The following is a 27,994-nucleotide window of genomic DNA, read 5'->3' as shown; positions in this document are numbered from 1 at the left end:
GATGGGAAATCAAATACCTTCTAAGCAGCAGGTTCTCCATAACCCAGAATGGGTCATAACTTCCTCGTTCTTTTTGCTGGTTTCATTCTCACTGACACTTTTCGTCTTGCAAACCCCCCTGGAGTACAGCCAATAGTCCGTCCCCACAGCTATAGTCATCAGGCTGAAGGCAGCGAAAGCACCAACGGTGGTTAAAAGCATCTGAACACCTCGATCAAACAGCCCCATAATTCTTCATTATATAAACACCCAACCGACTTCGGGTTCTCAGGAGAGTATGTGTGAGGGTGCGAGTACCAACGCCAAAAAAAAAAAAAAATTAAAGATAATTCCACTAATAATAAAATGGATAGATGTGTGAATTGAGTGTGGAGAGATTAAAAAAAAGGAAGGTAAGAAAGCTCACGGAAAAGAGTGTAAATTATAAAGATCACACGGGAAGAGAGGCTTGCCTTTTGAGATCAGAAACTGTTCCAGTTGCAGTGATTTAAAAAAAAAAAGAAAAAATAAAAATAAAAAGACACCCCCCACCCCCCCCAAGTGAGATGCCTTAATCTCTTTTCCTAAAATTCTGGTCTCCAGTTTCCATATGTGATAGCTAATTTGGAGATGGCTTCCACAGTGAACCAGGCAGCGGCCGAGTGCTCAACACCATCTCTCATGGTCGGGACCTGGACAGTTAGAGATCCGAAGAGCCCAGATGCAACCTTCGCTCTTGGTTCTCGGCTCTGCGGCCTGCGCCATGAAAATCCTTGGCTTCGCCAGTTCTCTTCCTTGGGGGTCCCGGGCGCTGGCGTTTCAGACCCGACTGCCCAGCCTTCGGTAAGCCCTTGATCTCAGCGGCACAGGTGCGGGGGTCTCGCCTTCCATGGCTCGGCCCCGGCGGCGGCGGCGGCGGCGCAGGGCGGGCAGGCGCGGCGGCGGCGGCGGCAGGACGAGCAGCGGCGGCGGGTATTGTTGTTGGTGGCGGGGGCAGTGTGGGCGAAGTGGGGGAGGGAGGGGGTTTCTCCCGGAGAGTCGAGGCGGGCTTCCCTCCCCCTATCTGCAAAGCTCCTGGAAGCCGGGAGCCGGCGTCTGGCTGCAGGATGGGCCGCCGCCTGCCCCCTCGCTGCCCGCGCGGCCCCCGGCGGAGGCGCGGCCACCTACTGCATTCCCGGTGGTGCTGAACTGGACAGCTCCCTGCGCGCGCCGCGCTCCGCGGCCCGAGGGCGGCCGGCCTGGAGGGGGGCGCCGGCCCGAGTCCTCCCTCCCGCGGGGCAGCCGGGCCAGGGCCGAGCGGGGCCGCGCGCCTGCTCCTGCTCCTCTCCCCCGGCCTCGAATGAGCGCTTCCCGGGCTCCCGGAGCTCAGAGGAAGGCGTAGCCAGAGATCGCTCGCTCCCTCTCCCTCTCCCTCGCTCGCACTCTCCCTGCCCTCCCCCCTTGGTGTTCCTTCCAGCTCAGCCTCCTTCTCATGCCATCCCTACGTGCCCAGAGCTTCAAATACAACCCTCCCAGCACCAGCCCAGGGCACCAAACTTCAGCCAGCCGTCCCTCTGCCTGGAAGTGGTGGCCATAGGACCCGCATGGTAATTACCGACCCGCGCCCCGTGTTGTTCTAGGGCCTCGGTCCTCGCGGCTTTTCGGGGGACCTGTTGGGGTTTATGGGCTTGGTAGATGCACCTCCTCTTGGTCGGTCCCCTCTCCCCTCTTTGTCTTTCCCCGGCGGTCAGGGGGTGCGCATTGTACTGTCTGTGTCTCTCTGCAGTTTTCGTGAAATCCCGAATCTTGCTTCTACGAGCAGACATTTTGGAAAGATTATTCATGGATCAGGGTGCGAAAGGGTGACTGGTAACTGGGGCTTGGGCCATGATTTTCATCTCGAGGATAAACATGTTTGCAGGGGGAGTGGGCGAGATGCGTATCTTTCCAAGTTTCCTCTGTCATTCATAAACGGGGCTTGGAAGAGAGAAAGCATCTCGCTGCTAGAACAGCCGAGCACCTCAGCGCCCCTCCCCCTGCTCAGCGGAATCAGGTCCCTGGGTTGGTCTCCAGCATCACCTCTTGTTTCTCTATGTGCAACTTTCCTCTGATGTGACCCTGGGAAAAAGCAGCACACTAATTCCTGCTGCTGGTGATGACATCCCCCCCCCATCAGTTTCATAGTTAAGTGAATGAGAGCACATGGGGTGTGACGTAGGTGCGTGCCTTTTATTTATTTATTTATTTTTGGTGTGGGGGGAGCTTGGAGAGAAGCGTGAGTTTGATGGGTCAGTTGGGGGAGGGTTCGAGATGTTTCCATCTCAAAGCTCAACCCTTCCCTATTTTCTTTCCTTTCCCCCCACTTTTTGGGTTGAGATCATTTGCCTGATAAGTTCTCAGTGGTCTGGTGGTTATCAAAGAGTAGATGAATAAAATGACTGAATTAAAATCCGATTCTTCAGCGTGGAAAGCCCCTTGCCTGACTCCAAGCCGATTGGCAGGTAGGGCCCATGCACTCTTTTCATCGTGGAAAAACTACCTGTTTCTCCACCTTGCACAGAACTTTCCTTTCTTCTACCCTCCTCCTGGGAAGGACTCCTAGGAGGGGCCGTTGCTTTGCTTCTGGTACAGGAAGAGCAGAGGAGAACCGAGACTCTCTCAGCTCTGCCCAGTGCCTGCAGGCTGAGGGTAAAGATTGCTCCAGTTTGGTTTCTGTCCTGTGAGGACGAGCTGGGAGCTGGGAGGGGAGGGCTGGTCTGCGGATCCCACCAGGCAGGGGACCTAGCAGGTCACCAGTGGCCCCAGTGGGCCATTTTCCTTGGTTGCTGTCCTTGAGGAAAACAGAAGGGGCAGGCACCCAGGCCTCTGAGGTCGCCCGGGCTGTTTGGGGGGTGGAGAGAGCCTTGGGTGAGGTCACATGGCCTGCGAGGCTCGCCCTCACTCATGCCTGTCACCTTGGATGCCTTTGACCTGTCAGGAAGTCCCTTCACACTGGGGGTAGGGCCCTTCTTCTCATCCCCTACCCCTGAACCTTTTGCTTAAAAGGAACAGGAGCTCTGAAACCTCCATTTGTCTGTAGAAACAGCTCGCCCCAAGCCACCGATGGTGGCTGCAGCTTTAGCAGCATTTGATTAATCTTCTGGCCAGATCATCATTGAGAAAAGCACGGGCGCGGGGGGGGGGGGGCAGCTCTTCAGCTGCCTGCAGGGAGAGAGCAGGGACTTCTGGAGACCGGCAGGTCCTGAGCACAGCTTCACCCCGCTGCTCGGTGCCCGCAGGGCTCCCAACAAGTTGGCCCTCCGGAGCTTCAGTGTCACTGTGTGTGAAGTGGGTACCGTAGAAGCTGCCCACCCTGTTCTGAAACGGCTCCCAGCTTCCCATCACGGCCACCGTTGAGACCTCTGTGATCACGTCTGCGGCTCTTTATTGGGGGGGTGTGGTCCCTCATTACCTTGGAGGTCAAGGCTGGGTCTCCTTCTCTATCTCATCTTGGGGCCCTAACGCAGGGCTGGTCCCAGTAGAAGCTGGCTGGTGACAGTGAGGACTGGGTGGTGGAAGACAGCGATGGCTTCGGCACAGGCGGATGCTCAGCCAGGGCGACTCTCCTCTCCCCCCACTTTACATGCGGAGCATCTTCGGTTTCTTTGATGGAACGCTGGTGTCATGCACCTCCCCCTCCCCATCCAGCTGTCCCCTGTAGGTCCCTTCTGCAGACAAGGCAAGGCCACCCGGGAAGACTTGGCTTGGCATGGGCCCGTCAGAAGGTTGGGACCCGCCAGGACACGTACTTAGTGCTGCTGAATGGATGCTCTGGGGGAGCAGCTTTGCAAGCCCACGGTTCGTTACTTGGGAAGGGCTTAGAGGAAATTAGCCGAAATGCCACAGGCCTATTTTGAGCCGCTTCTCTGATGGAGTGGAAATAACAGGGGATTTGGGCGCAGCGGACCTGGCCTTGAAGCACAAGTCTGCAGTTTCCTGTTTGACCTTGGGCACTCACTTAACCCCTCTGGAAATTGGCCTCTTTGCCTATCGAGGAGCAGCATGGATAAGGGTGTCAGGGTGCAGCGGTCAGTGCTCCGTGTGGGTAGCGATGACACCAGCTAGTAGTGTTCAGTGGGCACGGGCAGTCGCCAGGCCCTCACCTGAGTTGGATCCACAGCCGTCCTGTGAGGAAGGTACCCTCATCATTCCCATTTTACAGATGAGAAAACTGAGTTGCACAAGGGTCCACGTATCTGGCACGTGGTTGTGTTGTTAGTGACCGGAGGAGTGGGGCGCCTCGTCCAGCAGCCTGACTCAAGAGCCTGTCTTGATGGCCGTGCCCTGGCCCCGGAGACGAGCTCTCCACGTTACACAGGGCTGTTTACTTTGCACCCACAGATTTGCAAGCATTTATGGAGTGACTTCCAGGTGCCAGGCATTTTCACACAGATGTTCACACTTGACTCTCAAACCATCCTGCAAATGCTCGGTAATGACTTTTCCTATAGCTGAATAAACAAAGGCTCGGTGAGGTCACATCCCAAATCCCAAGGTCATACATCAAGTCCTGCAACGGCAGAGATATGAACACTGCAGGGTTTCAAGTTCTGTTAGCACCAAGTCCAAAGTCGATCCTTTTATTCATTATTCATTCAGAGAATTGAGCACCTACTGTGTGTCAATGCCCAAGAGGGTGATAGGGCAGATATGATCACTGCCTCCAGGCTCTGCAGAGGAGCAGGAGGGGCAGGGAGTTGGGAGTCCACACCCAGGAGACGAACCGGTGCGGGATGTTGTGGGGCCACACCAACCGCGGTGGGGAGGACATTTTTTTTTTAGGGGGGGACATTTACACTGCCGTGTGGGAATGAGGAAGAGGTAGCCAGGTCAAGGGGGGTGGGTAGGTGGGCGGGAGGGGGCTCCCGGCTCGGAGAGCTGCTGGTGCAAAGGCTCAGAGGTGTGGGAAAGATGACTGGCAGTTTGGGGACAAAATACTAAGGTGGATCCCGAGAGGAGGATGAGAATGTTCTAGACTAAGCACCTGGAGGCCGTAGAGTGGAGGCTGGGGCAACCTGGGGGAGGCGGGTGGGGATCGGAGGCTTGAGAACCAGGGAGGCTGTCAGGCAGGTGCTGTGTCTCCACGCTCCAGAGGGTCAGGCCTGGGGCCGGTGTGGGCAGTGGGGTGGGGGAGGGGGGTGGTCAGAGGCGTTTGGGGAAGAATCGATCCATGCGGGATGAGCAACTGTGAGGAAGGCGTAGGCCGGCAAGTGGGCGCTGCAGGGAGCTGGAAAGAGCCAAGAACTCTGCTTTGGTCATTTAGCCAGTGTCTGCCACATGCTGTCCCCTTCCTGCCCTGTTCCTGTCTCTCACTTTCGGGGTGCTAGCTAAGTAATTAGGAATGGATCTGATTCATGCCATTGCATTCTGGTGCCCCTAGAACGCAAGCATCTTGAAGGCAGAAATTTTGGTCTGCTTCATTCATATTTCCAGCCCTCAGAACAATGCCTGGCACATAGTAGGTGCTTAATAAAAATGGATTACTTTACTGCTATAAAAGCCCAAATCCATGTTTTCTCTGGGCCAGGCATTGTGCTGAGGTGCTAGGGATGTAAATGCTGTCAAAATACCCATATTGTGGAGGACGACAAGCAGACAGCTAATCCAGGACCCTCTGGCTAGCCTGGGAGAGAGCTGTGGGAGGCTGACAGTCCCCACTGTGTGCTCCTGGGGACCTTGTGCTTTCCTCTTGTGGCACTTTTCCCTGTCTTTGGAGCTTCTCTTTGATGTCTGAGCTTGCCTGGCACATAGTAGGTCTGTGGTATGTTTTTGATGCATGAATGAACAGTGAATAGGTGTGCCCTGCAGCTGCAGAGGCATGGAGCTGTACATGGGGAGCCTCAAGGATCTGGAACGGCTGGTGGGGATGGAAGGGAGGCTGAGCTGAGGCCAGAGAGACTGCTGGGCCTGTGGCTGTGGGGCGGGCATTGGCCTTACTGCCTTTGCCTGGGCCGTAGCAGTGAGGGAAGGGTAAAGGCTTGTGGAGGCATGTGCACCTGGGTTTGAGTCCAGCTTGGCCGCTCACTCACAGTGTGACCTTGGGCAGTGATGTGACCTCTCTGGACTCAACTTACTCAACTGTAAATGTGGGAATGGTGCCTTGTTTGTTCCTTTGTTTGTGCCATTTCCCTGCCCCAGTGCAATCCTTGTGAGCTCATCATTGAGTTTGGTGTCAGTTTGGCTTCCGGAAGGGCGTTTCTGCCCACACAACTGCAGTGGTCACTCTGAGGTTTCTCTGTGGCGCTGGTTGAAGCCTGATGTTCTCTTGTGGATTATCTGAAGTCTCTCACACCCACCCACCTCCTCAGGGATGTCAGAACTCTCTCTCGTTCACTGCAGGGACCCCAGTGCCTGGAGAGTTCCTGGCACACCACAGGGGCTCTGTGGGTGTTTTCTGAATGCACGAATCAGATCGTTGGGATGAAGCAAAGGGAGTCCTGCGTCAGCAAGTGGAAGTTGGAGGAGCCGGCCCTCATTGGCTGAGGGAGGCGGGTGCAGTAGGACAGGCCCTGATTGGCCGTGGACAGAGCGCTCAGCCCCATCCTGGAACCTCTGGGGCGCAGAGGTCTGAGTGGGGCTTTCAGCCACCGGCCAGGAGGAAGGAGATGGTGGGAGATGTGGGTCTCACTCTTGCAGCAGCCCCAGAAGCCTCAGGAAGCCCCGGTGTGTGTGGCAAGGGGCGTGGACCGTAGAGCAGGGCTGGTCCAGCCCGGGAAGGGCGCCCTGTTTTGGGGGGGAGTGGCTAGCTCTGAGCCAGGTGCGAACAGGTAGCAAAGCCCCACGGGCAGAGTGTCAAGAATTCCTGCAGAGAAGTCACTGTCCCTCCAGGGCTGCCACCTCCCGTCAGCTCTGCGTGGCCACACGCTGCCCAGCGGGCTGGTGCGGGGTTTCTGCAGGAACCAGCTGCCCCTGAAAGTGAGGAATGATCAGGTTCCAGAGCAGAAAACACCCACTTCCATGTCACGTAGAGGACTTTGAGGAGAGAAGGGCAGGAGGAGAGGGTCCCGTGGCTGGAAGCGGAGAAGAAACCCAAGCGGGCGGGGCGAGCGAGGCCAGCAGCAGCCCCGGGAGAGCAACTTGAAGGAGGACAGAGACGGTGCCGATGGCCTGGGGCCAGCTCGGCTACCCACAGCCCCCTTCCTCCCTTTCTGTCCTCCAGCCAGACCAGCCTCTTTGAGGCTCTGGAGGTCCCTGGGCAACGTGGGGCCTGGAGAGCGTCACATAGGAGGTGACGGAGGGGACCCCTCCGTGTGCGTTCCAGCACATCAACAAGGTGGTGACCACCCGGGTGCGGGGCTCCGAGACACAGGCTGGGGAGGGGACCCTGGGGATCAGGGTCCAGCCCTGGTGCACCTAGGCAGTGTGGCCCTAGGAGGTGACCTCAAGGGAGGCTGTTGACAATGGGGGTAGCGTCACCTACCTTGAGGTGCTGTTCTGATAATTAAATAAAGTGACGTGGGACACATACTTCCAGTGACTACTCCACAGTAAGCCTGAGTAAATATTAGCTGCATGTCGAGCTGCTCTTGGGGGCTATGTGACCGGAATAAAATGCAAAAGTGGGAAGGATGTAGAGAGGGACAGCAAGGGAGCTCAGCCCAGCACGGGGGGGGGGGGTGGCGGGAGGCCATGGCAGAGCACCTGGAGGGCAGGGGACACCACTGGGGGCTCAGGAAGGACTGGTGACAGCCGAGCTGGGTTTTATGGGTGAGCCCAGGCCAAGGAGGCAGAGAAGGCCAGGGGAGGATCTTCTGGGCACAGCGACCAGTGGGTCCAAAGATATGGGGTGTGGAACTAAAATATGCTGAGCACCTACTATGTGCTGAAGTCACACCAGTGCCTGAGACGGGCGGCATCTCTGCCTCCAGGACTTGAGAGGGAGGAGACGCTAAATTGCCTGCATGATGGATTGTTTAGTGGTGACCATGGGAAGCGCGGGGGGTCTGTGATGATTCTCTCTAAGGTGCTGGAAGGTGGCCGTGGCGAGTGCTCTGGTGGGACCGGGTCGGGGGAACTCGAATCCAGCCCAGCGCCTGCTGCGTGCCAAGCTCTGTGCCATCGACACAGAAAAACAAAACCAAGTCTGCCATCAGCAGGTCCAAGGACTGCTGCAGGCGGATGGGCCACAGCAGGGAGGGCTGCATGGAGGAGGTGACCTTTGCAAACCCACTGCCTGCTCCTGCTCTCCAGGGGCATCTGCCCTGCCCAAAGGCTTCCAGGCTGAGGGTTCAGGAGCAAAGAGTCCTGAGCCTGGCAGAGTCCCTCCTCCAGCCCTGGACACAGTGCAGGAGGCACTGGCCTCCTGTGGAGATGTAGACCCAAAGGCCAGTGTGTGGGGGACCCTCAGGCTCCTCCTGGGCCCAGGTGGTGGGCGGGCCCAGGGCCGTGGACATCAGACGTAGTGATGTCTGCCCCCTCTCCCAAGACAGTGGAGACGGGGATGGGCTATTCTACTTCTCTGTGCCTCAGTGAGTCCATCTGTCAAATGGGTGTGGTGGCGGTGTTGGGGGCTGTCCTCACGGGGCCTGGACGAGGGCTTTCCCTGGTGAGTTTTCACGTGGGGCGCTTCAGGGCCGTTCTGCCGAGTGTGGCCAGCCCCACCCCAGCTGACCTGCAGGAGTGGTCATTGTCATCAGTTCTGAGCACCGACGGGGGGGGGGCCCGCCCAGCCTCCTGTCTCCGCCAGGCCTGAGAAGGAACAGCTGTAGCGGGTGGACGAGGACCCGACTCCTGGTCCCTGTCGGGTTTGGAGATCCGTCCTCTCTCCTGAGGTGGCTTCCCGTGACACACAGGTGCCAGAATGCGCCCGCTGGTGGCAGAGCCACTGCTACCTGGGGATGCACAGAGCTTCCAGGTCCCTCCCCACTCCCTTGAGCTGCAAATAGTTCCCCAGAGGAGAGGCTGGGGCCGGCCCCTGCTCACCAGGTGGCTTGAGTCTTGCCTAGAGCGTGACACAGAGCAGGCCTCAGCCCGTCACTCATAATGGGGTCGGAGTGGCTGGGAGGAGGGAGAGAAAAAACTGGTGATGACCTCACATTCTCTTTACTGATAGGAGAACCTTGTTGACCAGGTACCAGGGCATTCGCGGGGCACAGACTGTGCCAGGAACGCTTCACCACGTATGAACTCACTGGATCTTCACAGCAGGCCCGAGGGACAGTCCATCATCTCGCTCATTTTACAGATGGAGAACCTAAAGCACAGAGAGGTTAAACCGTGTGCCCAAGGTCACACAGCTAGTTTGTGATAGTCAAGATTCCAGTCCTGAGGCCCGTGCGCCATGGAGCTTCATGTTAATGGATCGCCTTCTGGGTGCTGGATAGTTTCTCCTTTAATGCTGCCTAAACCCAGGGACACAGAGACTTGGGGAGTGACCAGGCCGAGCTAAACGGCCAGCAGATGGTAGAGCCACAACTTACAGCTCGGCCAAGTCCTGGCCAATACAGGGTCCAGGTTCCAGAGAGGGGAGGAGCGGTGGGGGTCACCTGCTCCTCTCCTCCCAGTGACTCTGTGACAGCAGGTAGGAGCCCTGGCCTCCTCGCCAGCCTGCCCCGGGCTGCACCCAGGCCCGGTCCTGCTGCCCAGGGGAGTGTGTCCCCTACGGACACCGCAGCCAGTGACATAGTGGAAAGAGAGCGGGGTCTGGAGCCCAAAGACTGGGTCACTGTCCCAGCCACCTCAGGGATGGACGCTGTGTCCCCCTCTCAGGGCTCAGTTTCTTCCTCGGGCAGGCGGGCGGCTCTGACCCAGCACCTGGAGGCGGCACAGGTGCTGGGGGAGGTCGGAGGTGGCACCTTTCCCGCCTCCAGCCCGCGGCTGCACAGCCCCCGCGCCCTGCCTGTGGCCCCAAGCTCACCCCTCATGTCCTCCTGCCCGCCGTGCCCAGCTTCTCCCCGGCACCCCACATCGAGGTCCTGCCGCACCCCTTTCTCCTGGGGTTCTGGGAGCAGCTCCCCGCAGCGCCCCGGGAAACCCTCCAAGTCGGTTGCTGTAGCCCTGACGGAGTCTCTGAGTGGCAGCTTCTTATTTCACGGCGAGGAAGTGCGGTGATGGCTTCGTCCCTTCGTTTCCCGTATTTCCCCCCCTCTGCTCTAAACAGTGCTGCAGTCAACACCCTCGAACACGCATCTTTCCAGTTGGAGTTTGGTTTTGGTGGGATACATTCCCAGGAGTGGGACTGCTCCACTGAAGGGCATATGTACTTTATTTTAGCTGCTGTTGCCAGATTGCTTTCCCAGAGTGTTGTGACACTCTGAGTTTCTCCAGCGATTCACAAGCCCACTGTTTCCCTGCATTAACTCCAGCAATAGGTGTCAGCATTATTTTTAATTTTTGTCTGTCCGATGGGGACAAAAGGAAACCTCATAGTAACTATAACTTCAGTCGCCTTTACAACCAGTGAGTTGGTGCCTCTTCTCACGTTGGTTAACCGGTATTTGTGCCATGTCGCCCATTACCTTTGCCCAACTAGGAGGCAAATAAATGGACCTTTTTGTCCATATATTCTTTTGTAGCAGCTTTGCATATGTAAATATTAACCTTTTGTTTGACACCTGCCTTGCAAATGGTTTTACACTCCAATCATCTGTTTTTATACTGACTTTGTGAACAGTATCTGTTGTCACAGAAGTCATTTTTGTGCAATAAAATATGCCTTTTAAATATGATGTTTTTAAAAAAATGCCAGAGATTGGTCTTTCAAGATATTTCTTGCTTTAATTTCTTTGACTGTTGACTCTTCAATCCATCTGGGTTTATTTATGCGTCTGATGTAAGATGAGGTTTCAACTTTTCTTTCAAGATAGCTTCTTGTACTGGCACCATCAATAAAACGATTGCTCCTTTTCTAACTGAATTGAAATGTCATCTCTGCCACAGAACGAGCTCTCCAGCATCCTCGGATCCAGCTCTGAGCGCTCTGTGTTCCCTGGTCTGTGTGCCGCTTCCAACTCAGCTCATAGCGGCTGGGGACGCCTCAACACGTCCTCATCCGAGTTCTTCCCCAAATTCTTTTCCTTATGATCTAGAAGTCCCACGTTCTTCTTTCTTCTGCATGAACTTTGGGTTATTTTCTTCAAGAGGATCTTAGTTATTGCTGATCCCAGTGCCTAAGACGGGCTCCAGCCTTCAGTTGTCAGTGGAAGTTTCTGGAACAATGACGTCACCCTTTCCCCTCCCCGTCCCTCTATCTCTCCACCCGGGGCTATATTAATAATGTTCAAATAAGAGGAATCGCACGAAAAGGTCTACAGAGCACGGACCCCGATGGAGGACGCTTCAGAGGCCTGAGACCTCAGAGGGTCGTCACATGGGAGGCCCGAGGCAGAGAGATGAGCCGCGTTCTTACAGGACACTTGTTTATGGAGACCTGTCCTGGGCTCGGCCTTGAGCTGGGGTCAGGGGCACAGGGTGGCCCAGGCAGACAGAGGCTCGCCGTCAGGGTGTGACAGTGGTCCTGTGTTCAGTATTCTGGGTGTGATAATGGTTTTGTGGTGACGTATTGAAGGAGTCCCCTCTAGTCCTGGTGAAATGCTAGGGATGCAGATCTAGGAAGCAGCAATCTGCCTCTAAGTGGCCTGGGGTGGGGACACGGCGCAGCGTGTGGCTGATTCGGTGACTGTGGAAGCTCCGAGGAGGGTTGGAGGGGACTCAGGATCCTGCTTCCTCTGCTGTGGTCTGTGTTTGAAATATTCCGTAATAAAAAAGTTCTTAAAATGCACCAGCACAGCCCCCTTGCCCTGCGCCCGGACCTGCCCAGTCCTCCGCAGAGCCGCGGGTGGGGACTGTCATTCCTGAAGGGCAGACAGGACAGGCCCCGGATCCGGGACCCGGAGGCCACCATCAGCGTCGGGGGCTCCAGCGCTGTGGACCTCCGCTGTCTTGGGCCTCTACCTCTCGTCCCCATGAGCTCTAGGTGGAGAGTGGCCCAGGAGAGAGTGGTGTCACCTGGAGAAAGGTCATGAAGGGATACCATGGTGTGGGGGTGTCCCTGAGAGTTACCTGGATTGAACCCAGGGGCACTCGGCCACCGAGCCCCTCCCCAGCCTGTGTTTGTACTTTATTTAGAGACAGAGTCTCACTGAGTTGCTTAGCGCCTCACCATCACTGAGGCTGGCTTTGAACTTGCCGTCCTCCTGCCTCAGCCTCCCGAGGCACTGGGGTGACAGGTGTGCGCCACCGTGCCCGGCTAAGTTGCAGGCTGAGTTCCTCAGGGCCACGGCACTGGAAGGTGGGTCTTGGGGGAGGGTGCTGGGCCCTGGGGTGGGGCCCTCATGAATGGATGCATGGTGTTCTCAGGGGCACAGGTTCACTCGCATGGGGACTGAGCCCCTCTTGTCCTCTTGTGCCTGCACCCACTTGTCCTTCCAACTTCTGCACGAGCCCCTCACCAGAGGCAGTCTCCAGATCCTGAACTTCCCAGCCTCTGGAACTGTACACAAAGCGAAACCTCTTTCCTTTATAAATTCCCTAGTCTCGGTTACTCTGTTATAGCAACAGGAAAGGGACTAGGACTTGGGAGAAGGTGGGGCGGAAGGTGAAGGTGATCAGAGAAGTCCCCTCCCAGGAGCCGAGACCTGTGTGGAGATGAGGCGTCTGCGTGGATCTGGGGGCGTCCTTCAGGCAGAGGAACGGGTATGTGCAAGAGCCCAGAGATCAGAAGCCCAACGGGCGGAGCACTGTGGACGAGGACAGAGAGGCGTGAGCCGTGTGGACGTCCCAGCTCTCCCTGCACGACGCGGGAAGGTGTTCGAGGTTCAAACAAGTGAACTAAGACGTCTCTGTCGCTTCGGATGTTTATTGGATTTAGAGGCTCAGAGATCACTGAAGCTCCGCTTCCCGCGCTCTGCCGCGGAACTTCATCTGTGATGAATTCAGTTCTGACGCCACATGAACGGGTCTTTGCCTCTTGCAAAGTCACCCGCTTTGGATGTTTCTTTTTCTTTTTGCATAACTTAATTCAATTTTTTGGCTCTTGCCACATTGTCTCCAGCTCCTACACACTTCTTTTGAATGGCTATAAAGTTATTATCTTATTATTAGTCACTAACCAAGGGTAATTCACTTTTCCAATTGATCTATGCTGCTTATGGAATGCCAGGCTCACTGGCAGCGCTGGCTGGCTGGTTAGCGGGTCCCGGGAGCCGGTGTGGACACAGCCCTGTGTGAGACGGTGGGGGGGGGGGCCGCCATGCTGACCTCGGAGGAGTTGGGTGACCGTGCCAAGCAGTTCAAATTCCAGAAGAGCACCCACAGAGCAGAGTCTCCAGGGCTTGGTCACACCTGCACGGCGGGTGCATAATGTGCCAAACGGATCCTGCAGGTCTGTGTTTGTCCTAAGTTACTGACAAGGTCAAGTTCATGGATTCCGTAGCTAAACTGTCCCCGAGCACCATCTCTCTCCTGAGAAAAGGTGGGCTGCCCAGGCACATTTATAGGGACCGGACCTGAGCCACAACACGTGGGGGAGGTGGAAACGGGGAGACGGGGCCAAGAGACTCGAGCTGAGAGTGTGGACTTCGGGGTGAGGTTTGGGGCATGCGCAGTGACTGGGTCCCCTTGATGGTACAATCGGCCTGGAACCCACGTGGCAGAGGAAAAGGACGAGGGGGGCATACGGGTGAAGAAGATTCCAGACGCTCCTTAGTCCAGGTTGGGTTAAAAGCAGAGGCTCAGGTAGACCTTGCTGTAGCAGCCGCCAGAAACAACACATTTGTTCAGGAAGGGACAGCCCTGCTCTCCGCTCCTCGGGGTTTGCGGATTCTCCACCCCCACCCTGCGCGGCTTTCTTTTTGGTACCAGGGATTGAACTCGGGCCACTCAATCGCTGAGCCACACCCCCAGCCCTGTTCTGGATTTTATTTTAGAGACAGGGTCTCCCTGAGTGGCTTAGGGCCTCACATTGCTGAGGCGGCTTTGAACTGGCGATCCTCCTGCCTCAGCCTCCCGAGGCGCTGGGATGACAGGTGTGGGCCACCGCGCCCGGCAGGTTTGCTGATTCTTGACTCGAGTTTTGGGAAGCCTGGGGGTGAGAACCAAGAACACAGGGAGGGAGGGGCACGGACAAGGGGCCTGTCCTTGGAGTCGGGGGTGTTTCGAGGAGTTGGAGGGACTCTAGGGGCGGTGAGGGAGGCAGATGGGAACAGGTGGTGAGTTTTAAGAAATGCGGCTGCAGGCCACGGCCCTCTCTGTGGAGTCTGAGAAATATGGCTAAGCAGCTTCCGCTCTTCTGAGGCTTCCGGGGGCTGAACTGGGGCTCTGACTGCCACACCTCTTTGGGGCTGGACCACCCAGTTCAGGGCTTCAGAGGGCCCAGAGGGTGACGGAGCTGGGTGCCGGGGAAGCAGCTTTGGGGCTGGCAGGACGGCTGAAGGTGTGGCAGAAGGTCCAGACGTTAGAATCCGTCTTTAGGTTTCAGGTTTAGAGAACAATAAACTCGCTAGGTCTTTGGCCCTCCTTCCCCGGATAAATCCTTTCCTCCTCTGATGGATATGCCGAGGCTGAGCCAGGGGCTGGGCATGGACGGCCACTCATTTTCCTCTGTGGGCAGCTCTGAGCTGGGCGTTGGAGGGTGAGCAGGAGCTTGCAGCAGACGTGGAGGAGGCAGGAGCAGACCCCTCTCCATGGGCACACACTCCAAGACCTCGGGGGTCGCCTGAGACAGCGGGCAGTGCAGACCCCGCGTGTCCCGGGTCTCCTGCCATCTACACACCTATGACGAGGTTCAGTGTGTAAAACAGCGGTGACAGGTGATAAAACGGGACACTTAACAACGCGCTGTGGCAAGCCCTGTGTGGACGCCGTCTCTTTCTCCCCGGAAGAGACCTGGAGGGTCACAGAGGATGTCCTCGAAGTTCTTTCAATAGAGGAATCCTGGCTGCCCCTCTGCATGGCGGCCCTGTGGCAGCAGCTCCTCCCCTTGCCCCTGGCCCGCGGCCTCCTCTTCCCCCAGGAGCCAGGCGGGAGGCATCTCACCAGTGACTCTTACCAGAGGGCTGCCGCTCCCTCTGTGATGCCCAGACACGTGGGCTGTGGCCCAGGCCGGCCGGTTGTGCCTTGAGCTCCTCTGTGGAGCCCACTTCCAAGAGAACACCCCTTCTGTGGGAAGAGCGTTTAAACTCCAACGAGGGCAGCCTTGGGAGTCGCCCAACATGCCCGGCTCTGCCTTGGAGTTGCTGTCTTCTGTTGGCATTTACGTTGGTCAGCTTTGTGTGACTGTAACAAAATACCAGAGATAATCAACTTAAAGGAGGAAAGGTTTATTTTGGCTCACGGTTTCAGAAGTTTTGGTCCAAAACATGGGCCAGTTGGACCCATGGCTTCAGGCCTGTGGCAGATGAGGCTGTCCCCTCAAGGCAGCTGGGAAGGGCTGAGTCCCCTAATCTTCTTGTAGACCTTCCTCCCACCAGGGCCAGGGGCTGGGCACTGTCCTTCAACACACAGGCCCTTGGAGGGTCTTCAAGATCCAATCTGTAGCTACTTTGAGCACAAACCCAACAGGTCTTTGCTCCTTCGGCTTGTTTCACTAGGGAGCGTCTGGCGTCTCCTCTGACACCCCCACCTGCTGCTCGGGGGCTCGTCTTTGCTGGGGCTCTAGCCAGCTGGGTGCACAGGCGCGTCTCTGGGTCTCCTGAGCCCCAGCCTTTGATAACGTAAGTGGACCGACAGCAGCGACTCTCGGCCTCAGTGCTGCTGCATAGCGGCCCCGCAGACTCAGCGACGTCAGGAGCTCGGCCAATCCAGTCCTGCCTCTGGGGCGGAGGGAGGAGGCTGGGTCTGGGGTCAGGCTGGGCGGCAGGCTGCAGGTTAAGGCAGGTGGTCTCCACTGGCCTTTCACCCTCCATGGACACTGTGGGGGGGCAGGGCCTGTTCTCAGAGGGTCAGGAAGGAGCTCCAACCTGGAGCCCGGGTCAGGATTCCAGCTGTGGGACCTGGGGCAAAGGACCTCATGCCTTGAAACCTCAGTGTCCCTCTCTGCAGGATGGGGTGCCTCTACTTCTGTTTCCAAAATAATCCAAAGCTACCCAGGGGCTGACACACATTTTTAAAAATCACTCAGGCTTGCATTCCTCGGTCCTATAGCCCAGGACACAACTCACTGGGCTCCCTGAAAGCCAGAGTGGACAGACATCAGGGAGGACAGGAGAGTCTACTACCTTATTTGATAGTTGAGAAAACTGAGGCTCAGAGAGGGCTGGGCTTCACCCAGGGCCACACAGCAATTAGAAGTTAGAGAATCTTAAAAAAGAGCCCAGGTCTTTGCAACTCTCAGCCCCTTTGGCCTTAGGACATCTTGGTGGGTTTGGACAGCCCAAAGGGATTGTCAAAAAAAAAAAAATATATATATATATATATATATATATATATATATATATATATATATATATCTCAAAACAGTGGAGTGCGGGGGTTTCTGGCAATGCCTCACACAAACAGGCTCTGGTGTTGAAATGGTCGAATCGTCTGTTAAATGCGCAGGGAGACTGGGGCGCTGCGGTCAGCTGAGCCTGAGCCCCGTGCGAGGCTCCTCTGGGCCCTGGGCCTCTCCACCTGCCAAGCCAGGTGCTGGAGGAGGTGGAGGAGGCCACTTCCCTGTGCTGGACCCGGCGCTCCATCCCCGCCCCCACCAGAGGGGACGAAGTCTCCCTCGGGCTCTGGTCCTGGGTCACTGCAGCCCAGTGGTGTAACCTTGGGAAGGTGGCCTTGCTCCCCGGGTCTGGCGCATGGAGGGGACAGTGCTGTCCAGTCAGGGTGTCACCCGGCTCACAAGACGCTCAGCGGAGCAAACGGCACAAAGCCATGGACATGGTCACCATCTCATTGAATAACAGCCTGAGGTTGAGGCCTGGAGGCCAAGGGTGCCCCGATGTCCAGGGCCAGCCGGGGGCAGCCTGTCACCTTCCCACCCGGCGTTCCCCTGGCTTTGAGAGGGGCACCTCTTCCTGGCCCTGCCACGCCGTGTGCTGGCGGGGTGAAGTCACAGCCCTGTTCTCCAGCTGACCCTCCTGGGCCTCCCGCGTCACGGGTCACACGCCCAAAGCCTCCGCCAGGGCTCACGGGTGCCCACCTTGGGCTTAGGGAGGAGGACGTGGGCTGCGGCACCACCGGCCCCGTCCTTGCCTCCTGGTGGCCATGGGGGCAGTGCCGTCCTGACCCTGCCCGTCCCTGGGCCCACCTCCACGCTGTCACTGTGTCCTGCGGATGACGGAGCCTCCCTGAATGGGGCCTGGGAACGCTGCCCGGTTCAGTGAGCTGATGGAGAAGTGGAGACTCAGGGCTGGGGGCAGGGACTGCTGGTTCACAGGCGGGATGGAGGCCAGGGCGTGGAGGCCTCGTCCTGCGGTGAGCAGAGGGGCCGCCCGCCTGCCACCGGGAGCAGGGGGCACTGCTGGGCGTGGGCTGCCACCCTGCCAGCCCCCTCTGCAAGTGGGGAGCAGGACTCGTTACCTCGGGGTCCCTGGACGGAGAAGCTGGTGGGAGCCCGGCACCAAACAGGTGCTCAACAAACCCCTATGGGCCCGAGGGGAGGCCAGGCCCCGTCCCTCCCAGTGGCCTCCTCTGGCCGGCCGACTGGGTGGCGGCTTCGCAGCACAGGCCTGCTTCCTGGTGTGGAGACGTAACTGGAGACATGAGTTCCAGAGGCGACAGGTCACACGTCTGTGGCCTGGCCACGTGCGGGGACCTTGTCCAGGGGGTCTGTCACCTCTCCCTACAGATTCGCTGAGCGGGTGTTAGGTGGCAGGGCAGGTGAGGACCACGGGCCTGAGAGGGACACGACTTGTCCCAGGTCACTCGGCTGGGCCTCCCACGTGGAGCCTTGTGCCAGCCCCCGTCCTGGCTGAGGGAGGAGCCGACGCAGCGTGGCTCCGACTCCCAAATCAGAGGGTCCTCTGTGTCCTGCGGGGAGGCCGGCGAGCTCCCGGGGAGGAGCCCGGGCTCGGGAGGTGGCAGGGGCAGGCCGCCCTCCTGGTCTCCTTCCTGCCCCACGCTCTCTCTCGGGCCTTGGTTGCTGGCAGCGGCTTCCATAGGGCACCTCAGGCCGATTCTGGAAGCTTCCGGGCACTTCTGGTTACCGAAGGAGAACGTGTGGTCATCTGGCTCCGTCTTGCTCCTCGTGAAGCGGCAGCCTCTGCTGCCACCCGGCTGGCTCCCCGCTCTGGGCGTGAGCTGGCCTGTGCCCGTGTCCTGGGGAGCTCCAGGTGCAGCTCTGCTCCAGGCGGCCCTCGGTTTCCTGGGCGGGTGGCGTCCACCTCACAGCTCCGGCTCCCAGGCCCCAGATTTGGGAGTGGGCTGGGCCTTGAAACCTGCAGGTCCTCGTCCCGGCAGGCGGTCTGCCTGCCACCCACGGTGGCTTCTCCACACGCCTGGCATCGCCCTGACCCAGCTCCTGGAGGCCCAGCAGGTTCCGTGGCTCAGGCTGCTCAGAGGCCTGCTCCCGGGGTTGGGGACGGGGGGGACAGGGGCTGGGGGGTGAGGGCCACTCTAGGCAGGCAGCGGGCACAGACTGCAGTCTCCCTTACACGCTGCGGCCAGCTCGGGTCCCGAGTCCCGGGGTCTGGGGCGCTAGGGCTCCAGGAGGCGGAGCTGCTTGGAGAAGGTGGGATCTCGCCTCTGAAATCCGGGGGGGGGGGGGAGCCCAGGACCCAGCTTCCTGCTCCCGGCCCTCGCCTGGCCAGGCGCTGAGGCAGGTGTCTAGATGTCACCTCCAGGGCCCTCGACAGGTGAGGAGGCCGAGGCGGAGACAGGGAATGGCTCGTGGGCAGTTGCCCGTGCTGCAGGGGCAGGACCGGGGAGAGGCCCAGCGGGGACGGCCCTCCAGGCCCGGAGTCAGGGAGGTGCCCCGGGCCCCAGAGCCACCCCCTCCCTCTGGCCACAGCTCCCTGGTTTCTTGGAGGGCGGTTTTACCCTGTCCCTTGGGTCCAGTCTTGGAGGCAGGGTCATGGAGGTGACCTGTCCTCCCTGACCAACTCCGCTCAGGAGCCTCCTGTCCTGGACGTCACATCTAGAGCAGAGAGACTCGGTGACACCCCGCCCACCTCCCAACCGGAGACGCGCAGGCTACGACACGGACGTCGGTCCCTCTTGGCACTGTCCTTCCTGCCCGCGGCCGGCCCTGGTGTCCAGCTGTCCCGCTGACCCAGCAAACTGAGCCACACCTGCTATTGGACCCCTGGTCCCCATTTTCTTTGCTTCAGTCACCCACGGTGGGTCCCCTGCTTCCCCTCAGATGACCCTGCGGGACCCCGACTCGCAGCCGTGAGCCACCCCCCCGTGGGAGCCCCCTGCCCTGCGCAAGGGGAACGAGCCTCGGGACAGGCCTGCGCCGGGCAGGTGTCGTGGCCGTCACCAGGACCGTCCTCTGCGCCTGTCTTCCTGGGGGCCCTGACGGGGGCATGTGGCCTGTCCCCTCCCAGGTGGCCTGGGAGGACCCATCTTGGTTGGGCTCCTAAGAGGCAGGTGCCCATGTCCCTTCAGACAGCGCTCATACAGCTGGCCCCAGCTGACTGCGTCGCAGTAGCGGCAGGCCCCGGGTTGGCAGGGTGGCTGGGTTGGTGAAAATGGGCCACTGCCCCCTGCATGGTGTCCCCTGTCCTGTAGCTCCATGACAAGCCCTCACACGGGGCCTGTGCCAAGCAGGTGACCTGGCCACCATCAGACTGTCCTCTCTGGCCTGTCTCGGCAGCCCTGGCCTTGGCCTGGAAGGGATGACGTCCCGTCCCCCCGGTTCTGTCCCCATCGTCCCCAGCGTTGTTACTTAGAGTGACAGCTGTCTCTGTTAGCACCTCCATGTGTCCACCCTTTATGGTAATGGGGACAGTCCGTGGCCATCCCGGAGCTCCTGGGGGGCGGGTGCCTGAGTCAGTTGAAGCCGGGGGACGTGCGGGGGAGCGGGGGACGTGCTGGGTTCCACTTGGTGCCTCGTGCTCCCCCATGGCTCCTGCAGGTGGGTGGCAAGGAACCCCGAGGACGCGCCCCAGCACAGAGGCCTCGGTCCTCCTGGATCCTCGGGGACAAGTGGGGACGTCCTCAGGAATGCTAGTCAGGGATCCATGAAATTTCTCTCTCTTAGTCCCATCTGTCCCTGTGCCCCAGCTGCGTCTCGTGCACCCCTCCTGACACCCCGACCTGGGGGCTGTGGACACCCGAGACCCCCTCTCAGCACGCCCTGCTCTGACTGCATCCTCCCCGCGGCCACTTCTGAAACGCCGCCCGCCAGCTCAGCCCAGAGCCCGCGTCCTCCGTGGCCGCTGCTGGCTGCTGAGCCTGGCCGGGACGCCCCGTCTCACTCAGGCCCTCCTGACCCGGGCCCCTGTTCCATGGCCGTCCTGTGCCCACTGTTCCCGCAGGCCCCCTCACCCTCCCGCCACCCCAGGCTCACCGCAGCCTCAGGGCCTTGGCACTGGCTGGTCCCACCTTGCCCTGACTGCACACGCTCGCTCCCCCCTTCAAGTCGGCTCCCAGGAAGGTGGCGGCCCCGCGCCCGGGCTCCTCACCAGGCCCACGTCGATCCGTGGCAGGGCTGCCTTCTGCCATCCTGCGGGTTTCCCAAAGGGTGGGCTCTGGGAGAACGGGCCCCAGGGATGGCGATCCTGTTTGCTGTGGGATCCGGCCCTTCAGCTCTCGGGGCGAAGCCCTTTGCCCGTTCTGTTCACCGCCGTCCCAGGTCCCTAAATCCCCGCCTTACACAGGATGCGCATCGCAGGTGAGTCTGTGGCTGCGCTCTGATCCTCAGATCTGTCCTTGACGCTGGGCGCAGGAGGGCATCATCGGTGCCTCCCACTGACAAAGGGCTGTTCCAGTCTCCAGGGAGCCGAGCCATCCTGGGGTGCGGGAGGCCGACTTGGCTCCTGTCCCCACTTCTAGGTTCATCTTGTTTTATCTCAACCGTAAGCTCCACCGACACCAAAGCGCTTTCAGACCCCTGGTCTGTCGTACCTCAGGGCCTTTGCACATGCCTCGTGGGCTCTTGAGTGTTGGGTAGGGGTCATCCCTTCCTGGAGACCCTCAGTTGTAGGGAACGCTTAACCCCTGCTTCCCTGCCCCAAGTGACTCCCCAGTGGTGTTCCTGGGTCTGTATGTCCCACCATCTCAGGGGGGCGACTATGGGCTCCTGAGGGCAGAGGCTGGGCTCTTGCTGTGCCTCCTGAGCTGCCGGGGCCTGGCTTGCGGCAGCTGTCCAGTGGTGTTGGTTAGCGGGGATGACCGGAGTCTGACACGGCCAGCCCAGAGCAGAGACCGCACTGAAGACCCTTCCAAGGTCACCGGCTGCGGGAGGGAACACCGTCTCATTATTTGATCATTTATTTATTCTCCATTTTCAAATAGGACTTGAGGCCGCCTGCGATGAAAGGTGCAGATACGGCGGCACCGGCCCTGCTCCCCAGGGCCCCTCCTCCCGCCCCGGCCTCCCCGCTCCTGTGAGCGCCCCGCTGTCCTCTGGGCAGGAGCGTCCTGCGCCCCGCAGCTCCCGTCCCCTCGGCCCCCTGCCGGCCTGGCCTCCAGCCCCGTCCTCCCTCAGCCCCGTCTCAGGCCGGAGTCTGCTGCGTGCTGCCTGACCCTCCGGGGCACCTCTGGGCCAGGCACCAGCTGCCTCTGGGACTCTGAGTACCACAGGGGCCACAGACGCAGTCCCCCGCACTCTGGGAAGCCGAGCCCAGGGCCAGCCCCGAGGGGACATGCCCCTGCCCTCAGCCAGGGGGGAGGTGTCGTGGGAGCAGGGACAGTGACAATGCTTCTGTGACCAGGACGCTGCCCACGGGCAGCACCAGCCTCCACCAACACGTTCCTCGGCCCAGGAGACTCCTGCCGTCGGTGGAAACGGGGAGTGGGAGGCGGCCGGGGCTCTCAGGGTGGCCTGCGCTGGGGACGGACGGGCATCTCCTGGAGGGCAGCTGAAGGGTGGGATCGTCCTCCACAGACCCGCGGCCAGAGCGCGGCACCCACTCCTCCTGCCGCTGAGCCCAGGGCCTGGGCGTGACCTGGGAGCCCGCCCCGGGCCCAGGTCTGTAGCCCTCCGAGGACCTGAGGAAAGAGGGGTGCTCAGGGATGGGGGGACACCCGGGGTCCCACTCCAGAGACCAGTGCTCGCTGGACGTGTCCTGTGGACAGCCATGGCGGCTCTTCAGGACTCACTTCCTCGTCTGTCAATGGGCACGGTCACACGGCTCCCACTAGGGCTGCCCCAGGGCTCTGGCCCAGCCTCGGCCATCCCTGCAGAGCCGTCCCTGCAGGACTCCTCCTGTTGGTTGCTGCTCTTCTGCGGCCTCCTCCCTGCGCCACAGACGAGGATGTTTTGGAGCAGAAGCTGCAGCCCAGCACTGTCTGCCTGAAGCCCCAGGGGGCCGCCTTCATCCTGTGCGCTGCTCCAGGGCCTTTGCACAAGCGCCTTCCCTGGGCCACCCCTGCTCCTCCTGCCGACCTGCGCCTTCCTGCTCCTCTGTCAGTCAGGTCCCCTGCACTCTGTGTGGTGGCTCCCGGGGACTTGCAGGGCCTGTCAGGTCCGGAGTCACAGGCGCCTCAGCCTTGGTTTCCTTCTTTGTCAAATGGGAGCCCAGGGCTGCTGTGGGGAGGGCAGAGGTGACAGCTCAACAACACTGTCCTCTCCTGCCTTGGGAATGTCCTTGGTCCTTTTCTTGGGGACAGTTCTCCCATTTTTCAGATGAGGATGGGAGATCCTGAGTCTGCAGGAGGACACGTGGCAGGACAGGGTCAGAGGTGAGTCCTTCATGGTGGTGTGACAGGTGGCCTCCTCCACTGCCAGCTGTGGGGGTGGGGCCGGGTCCCTGAAGACCCCGGGTGCAGGGGGAGGGAGCCCCTCCCTGAGCGGGTGTGGCAGCCACCTCTGCAGAAATGGCCCAGGTGACAAGGCTCTCCGCGCACGGGACCATCAGGGACGCAGCGCAGCTACTGACCTATATTAATGGCAAGTGCTATTCGCCGTCCCGGTCCCTCCCACCCGGCTGTAACCCCACCCGCACACACCTCAGCCACCCAAGGACGTTGTAAAAATAAAACGGTCCCTCACCCGGGAGCCTCCGCCCTCCAGCGTGTCCTGCCGCGGTGGCAGCACTGAGACCCAGTTTGAGGAAGGCAAGCGGCCAGCAGAGGAGACATGAGGAGTCAGGCCAGGGCCGGAGGAGGCCCCTGCCCAGAGAGAAGGGTGCGGACAAGAGGGAGGGGCAGAGAGGGGGAGGGGCCACAGGGTGGGGGCCACCAGTCGGAGCCGGGAGGGACCCGGACAGGGCGACGGAATTCCAGAAAGAGCCGACGGAAAGGATGCAGAACAGCAAGCCACGGGGACAGAGAGGAGAGGGCACCCTGGAAGGGACCCGCTGGGAGGGAGGAGGGGAGGGTGGGGACCAAGAGCAGGCGCAGCTGCCCCCCGAATGGGACAGGAACAGAGAAAGTGCAGCCACAGGAGAACATTCCAGACCTGGTCGGGCAGCTGGGGAGAGTGTGGTCGGCAAGACAGGAAGAGGGTCCAGGCAGGGGCAGGGGACAGCGGGGCCCGGACGACAGCTTCCTTCTGAAGCTGGTCGTGGTCTCGCCCCTGACCAGGCGTGTCCAGCCCACGGAGGCCTGGGTCCCCAGCATCTGTCCCTCAGCAACTGAGCGAGGCCCTAAGCAATCAAGCGAGGCCCTGTCTCTAAATAGAAAGAGAACCAGGCTGGGCATGTGGTTCCGTGGTAAGCGCCCCTGGGCTCAGACCTAAAAGGCTGAGAAGAAAGACACTTGTGACCGTCATTACTGCTGGTGGTTTGGGGGTCGGCCGGGCCCAGCTTTGCCCCTCAGTGAGGGTCTCTCCTTCGGTCACTGTTAGATGGGGACTGGGACAGGAGCCACCTAGAAGGCCTCTTGCTTGCTGAGCACATCCATGTCTGGACCTCACCTGGAGTCGCCCCCTGCAAGTCCACGTGGCCTCCCCATGTGGTCTGTGCTTCCCTCCAGCATGGCGGCTGGGCTGGCCTCTAAGAGGCCGTGTTGCCTTTCATGGCCTACACCACAGGTCCATCCAGGGTCAAGAGGAGGGGACACAGACCCCCTTTCTTGATGGAGGAGTGGCAAGGTCACCTGTGGGGGCGGGAATCTGTGGAACACACACCATCAAAGATTCACGATGACTCACGTCTAAATCCACACGTGAAGCCAACACCCCAGAATGTGACTTCACTTGGAGCCAGGTCTTTAAAGGGGTGATTAATGGCCTTCAGGGGTGGCCCTAGTATAATGGCCGGTGTCCTCACAAGGAGGGGTTAGGATGTGACACACTTGGGGGACACCATGTGAAGACAGGGAGAAGATGGTCACCCGTAAGCCCAGGAGGGAGGCTCAGATGGAGCCGCCCTGCCACACGGTGATCTGACTTCCGACCCCTGGGAGAATAAATACCGTTGTTTAAGCTCCTCGGTCTGTGGGATGTCACCGTGGCAGTCTTGACAGACCAGTGCATGCCCACAGGCCAAATACCTTTATTCCCTCTCCAAAGGCCTCTCTTCATGTCACCAGCTCGAAGCCCAGGACCTCGGTATCTGAAGGGGTGCAGGTGAGGATGTGGTGGGGCCCTGGGGTGCGGCTCCCAGGGGTCTGTCACCATTTCCCTATAGCAAGGTCTGAACCATTTTCCTGCTCCCCCATACCCGGCGATGGTAGGCAGGCATAGGGTGACTCCTATAGACACCCCCAAACTACAAGCGGGGAGGTAGGGGGCACCTAGCAGTACCTGGTCCAGAGCAGCTTCAAAATCCACCTGGGCACGTGTCGCCAGCTCCTGGGTGCCTGCTCTGCTCTGGGGGCCTGGGAGTAATTCTCCATGCTGACTCCAGGCTCTGGGCTCTTGGTTCTTTCCTCTGAATCGCCCTGCGGTTTCTCCAGGGAGAGATCGCGTTTGTATCTGACTAGTTTTTCTAAACCTTTTCCCTCCCCATAGAGATTCAAGAGCCCAGAAGCCTTTCTTTTTATCTGGCTCTCTCTCCATCTTTTTCCTTAAAAGCCACTACAGTTCCTTTAAAAGTTGCGTGGGGTTCCTATGAATCAGGGAATAAATCCCGTTTCTTTTCCCCTGGACTCCTGGCAAGCTCTCTCTAGGAGTCTTAGCTGCTCTGTTGTTTAGCAGAACTGGCTTTCGTAGTCTGAGGGCCCGGGAGGTGCCACCTTAAACCTCTCTGAGGTCTCACCGAAAGGCTTTGTGGTCATGCTCTTGGGCTACACTGTTTTTCTGCTTGCGATGCTGGCTTTGGTCATTGCGCAGAGGTCATTCCTTATTTTGAGAATTATCCCATGGGGAGATAAGGAATGAAAAGTTTTCAAGTTCAGTGAATTTGGGCTCTTTTATATATAAAGTTTGTTCTTTAGCTTCTCTTATTGACTGAGCCAGGATCTGAACCCAGTTCTGTCTGGCCTCAAAGCCTGTACCCTTGCTGAGAGGCCCAGTGGCCTCTCCAAGCGGAGGAGGCAGGGATTTCGTTACATCCTGAAACAGGGGTGGGGTTTCAGCAGGTGGCAGAAGGAAGGGCCCGCCCGGCAGGGGCGCCAGGGACAAAATGCAGAAATGGAGGACACCAAGACGTGCTGGGGAGCAAGGAACCAGTGGACACGCATTCCACCCCCGCCCCTGGCCTCGTTATTCAAATATGGGGCCTAGTTTCTTTCCTGGTGACCACTTTTTATGTCCTTTTACAGCCCAAACACTACGTTGCACTCTTCTATCAGTTGGCTCTCGAGGGTCTGTCTCTCCTAAGAACACCCCTCCTCATCTTGCCTACCCGAGTAGGGGCTAACCTGTCAACCCAAGATGAATGTCACCTCCTCTGTGAAGTCTTCCTCGTTAGTTTGGATAAACTACCTGTTATTAAAAAATAATCCCACTGGGTACGGTGGTGCACACCTGTAATCCCAGTGACTTGGAGGCTGAGGCAGGAGGATTGAAAGTTAAAAGCTAGCCTCAGTAATTTAGGGAGGCCGTAAGCAACTTAGAAAGACCCTGTCTCTAAATAAAAAATAAAAAGGGCTGGAGTTGTGGCTCAGTGGTTAAGCGGTCCTGGGTTCAATTCCTGGTACTGCTACTACTAATAATGATAATAATGATACTATAATAATAATCCCCAAGTCTCAGTGTCTTGACATTTCAGAGCACAACTAAATGGCAGCTGGCCAGGGTGCGGCTTCCTCCACACAATCACGGGGGCCCCAGGTCCCTCCACCAACTCCTCTCCCATCCTCTAGGATGCAGGTTGGCCACCTACAACCTGTTTCTTTGTAAACAAGATTTGATTGAAACACAGTCGTGCCCGTCCATTTATACTTTGTCAATAGCTGTTTCAGGAACACAATGACAAAGTTGATTAACTGTGACAGAAATTGTATGATCCAGAAAACTTAGAATATTTGCCTTCTGACTTTATAGAAAAAGCTCACTGACCCTGGCTCTCATCTCCTTGGGCCTGTGGAGGGCATGCAGGATGGTGGGGAGGATTCTATGCGGTGGACCACTTCCTCCCCCGTCCTATTGGCCACAGCTGGTCATATGACTGCAGCAAACCACAAGGAGGCTGGGAAATGTAGTCTTCCTAGGTGCCCGGGGAAGGTGCAGCGGGCGTGGCCGGCACACAGCCCTCTCTCCACAGCTCCTGTCTTTGTGCCCCTGCTCCAGGTCCTGCTCTCTGCCACGCTCCCTGAAGTAGTGCCCTCAGGGGACAGAAAGTTCTTGGAGGGCAGAGACAGCGCGTGTCTTACTGAGCCTGCCTGCCCTGGCTCACCCCAGCACTTCCCCAAGCCCCGCCCCTGGCTCTCCCTGTGGCTTTCTGCTGGGCCTGTGGCACCTCTCATCCCTGTCCACTGGCTTCTTTCCAGACACCCTCTGCTAACCGTGGGCTCCGCCCTGGCATGTCCCCCTCAACAAACAGACCCGACTGGTGACCTCGTGGAGCTTGAGGTCCAGCAGGAGAGAAGGCAATGAGAGAAGGACCACACAGGTAAATTGGAAGGGACATCAGTGACGAAATGCTCTGATCGAAAGGTGCAGAGTTGGGGCTCTGAGTACGTCCCAGGGAGAGACCTGGTGGAGTGCAGTGGTGGGGAGGGGGCTTTCCTGAGGAGGGGGTGCTGCGACTGTGAGCTGAAGGAAAAGCGGACAATAACCAGGTGGAGGGAGGGTGGGCAGGGGGAATGGCCTATGCAAAGGCCCTGTGGTAGGAGGGGGAAAGGGCTTTATTATTATTACAATATGACATTCTTGTTACTGATAACTCAGCTCAGACCTGTCCAGTGCTCACTGGGTCCAGACGGGGCCAGCACTCTGCACGTATGACATCGGTGAATCTGCATGCCCCTGCGAGAGGTACCCACAGTGGTGCATCTGCTGATGCTCTGCCCACACTCCTGCCCACCCCAGAGGTTGCCCAGGATGCTTGTCATTCTTGCTGGCAGCCTCCTGTGTCACTCCATGGCCTGCAAGACACAGGCTGGACAAGCCGGGGAGGCCATGCTTCCCCGAAGTCCCCTCCCCAGGGGCCCGTGGAATGGAGGCCACAAGGCTCCCTGTCTCACCCTGTGGAGCTTCTGGGTCACCTCCCAAGTCCCCCTCCTGAGCACTGTCACGGGGTCTGTTTCTGGAGGAACCAAACTAGAGCTCCATTCGTGTCTCATCAACAGACGGGGAAACCGAGGCAGCAAGAAGCTCCCGAGTAGCGGGGGAGGGGCTGAGGGAAGGCCTCTGACCCAGGAAAGTGCCCTGGGGCCTCAGGTCCTCCAGCCCTGGCCTCCCCCACCCTCAGGAGGGCTGCAGGCCCCGGGGGCCTCTGGAGGGCTTCAGGCAGAGGCTGACATCTACTAGGACAGGGGGACAGGGACTGTGACTGAGCAGGCGAGGGGCTGGTCAGGGGTCATTCTCTGGTCATTTCTGGGGACTCATCGGGGAGGCCTCTGAAGGCACCCAGGGCTACCGCGCAGGGCAGGGATGTCCAGGCCTGGGCCCGTTCCCCTCGCCCCTCCCACCCGCCCC

The 27,994-nt window shown here is 59.0% G+C and overlaps 1 protein-coding gene and 1 long non-coding RNA gene across 4 annotated transcripts in view; one reads left to right on the top strand and one right to left on the bottom strand.

Annotated features, from left to right (window-relative positions):
* Cacng2 (calcium voltage-gated channel auxiliary subunit gamma 2) overlaps nucleotides 1-1,396 on the bottom strand; it is a 117,566-nt gene extending 116,170 nt beyond the window's left edge. Inside the window, exon 1 of the mRNA XM_005322292.4 lies at nucleotides 18-1,396. Coding sequence (XP_005322349.1) covers nucleotides 18-228 — 211 coding nt within the window. The 5' untranslated portion in view covers nucleotides 229-1,396. The remainder of the gene's footprint in view (nucleotides 1-17) is intronic.
* On the top strand, nucleotides 602-27,994 carry LOC144378534 (uncharacterized). 3 transcript variants are annotated; one of them, XR_013440287.1, is made up of 4 exons: nucleotides 23,730-24,176; nucleotides 24,482-24,538; nucleotides 26,845-26,966; nucleotides 27,245-27,994. It is a non-coding gene; the product is annotated as an uncharacterized LOC144378534 (long non-coding RNA). The 3 variants fall into 3 exon arrangements; XR_013440288.1 differs by lacking the exons at nucleotides 23,730-24,176; nucleotides 24,482-24,538 and adding an exon at nucleotides 602-822; XR_013440289.1 differs by lacking the exons at nucleotides 23,730-24,176; nucleotides 24,482-24,538 and adding an exon at nucleotides 26,416-26,644.

This window comes from Ictidomys tridecemlineatus, chromosome 6 (assembly GCF_052094955.1).
Source record: "Ictidomys tridecemlineatus isolate mIctTri1 chromosome 6, mIctTri1.hap1, whole genome shotgun sequence".
NCBI classification, from domain to species: domain Eukaryota; kingdom Metazoa; phylum Chordata; class Mammalia; order Rodentia; family Sciuridae; genus Ictidomys; species Ictidomys tridecemlineatus.
Note: the sequence above shows the minus strand (reverse complement) of the source record. Positions and strands in the feature narration are given on the sequence as shown.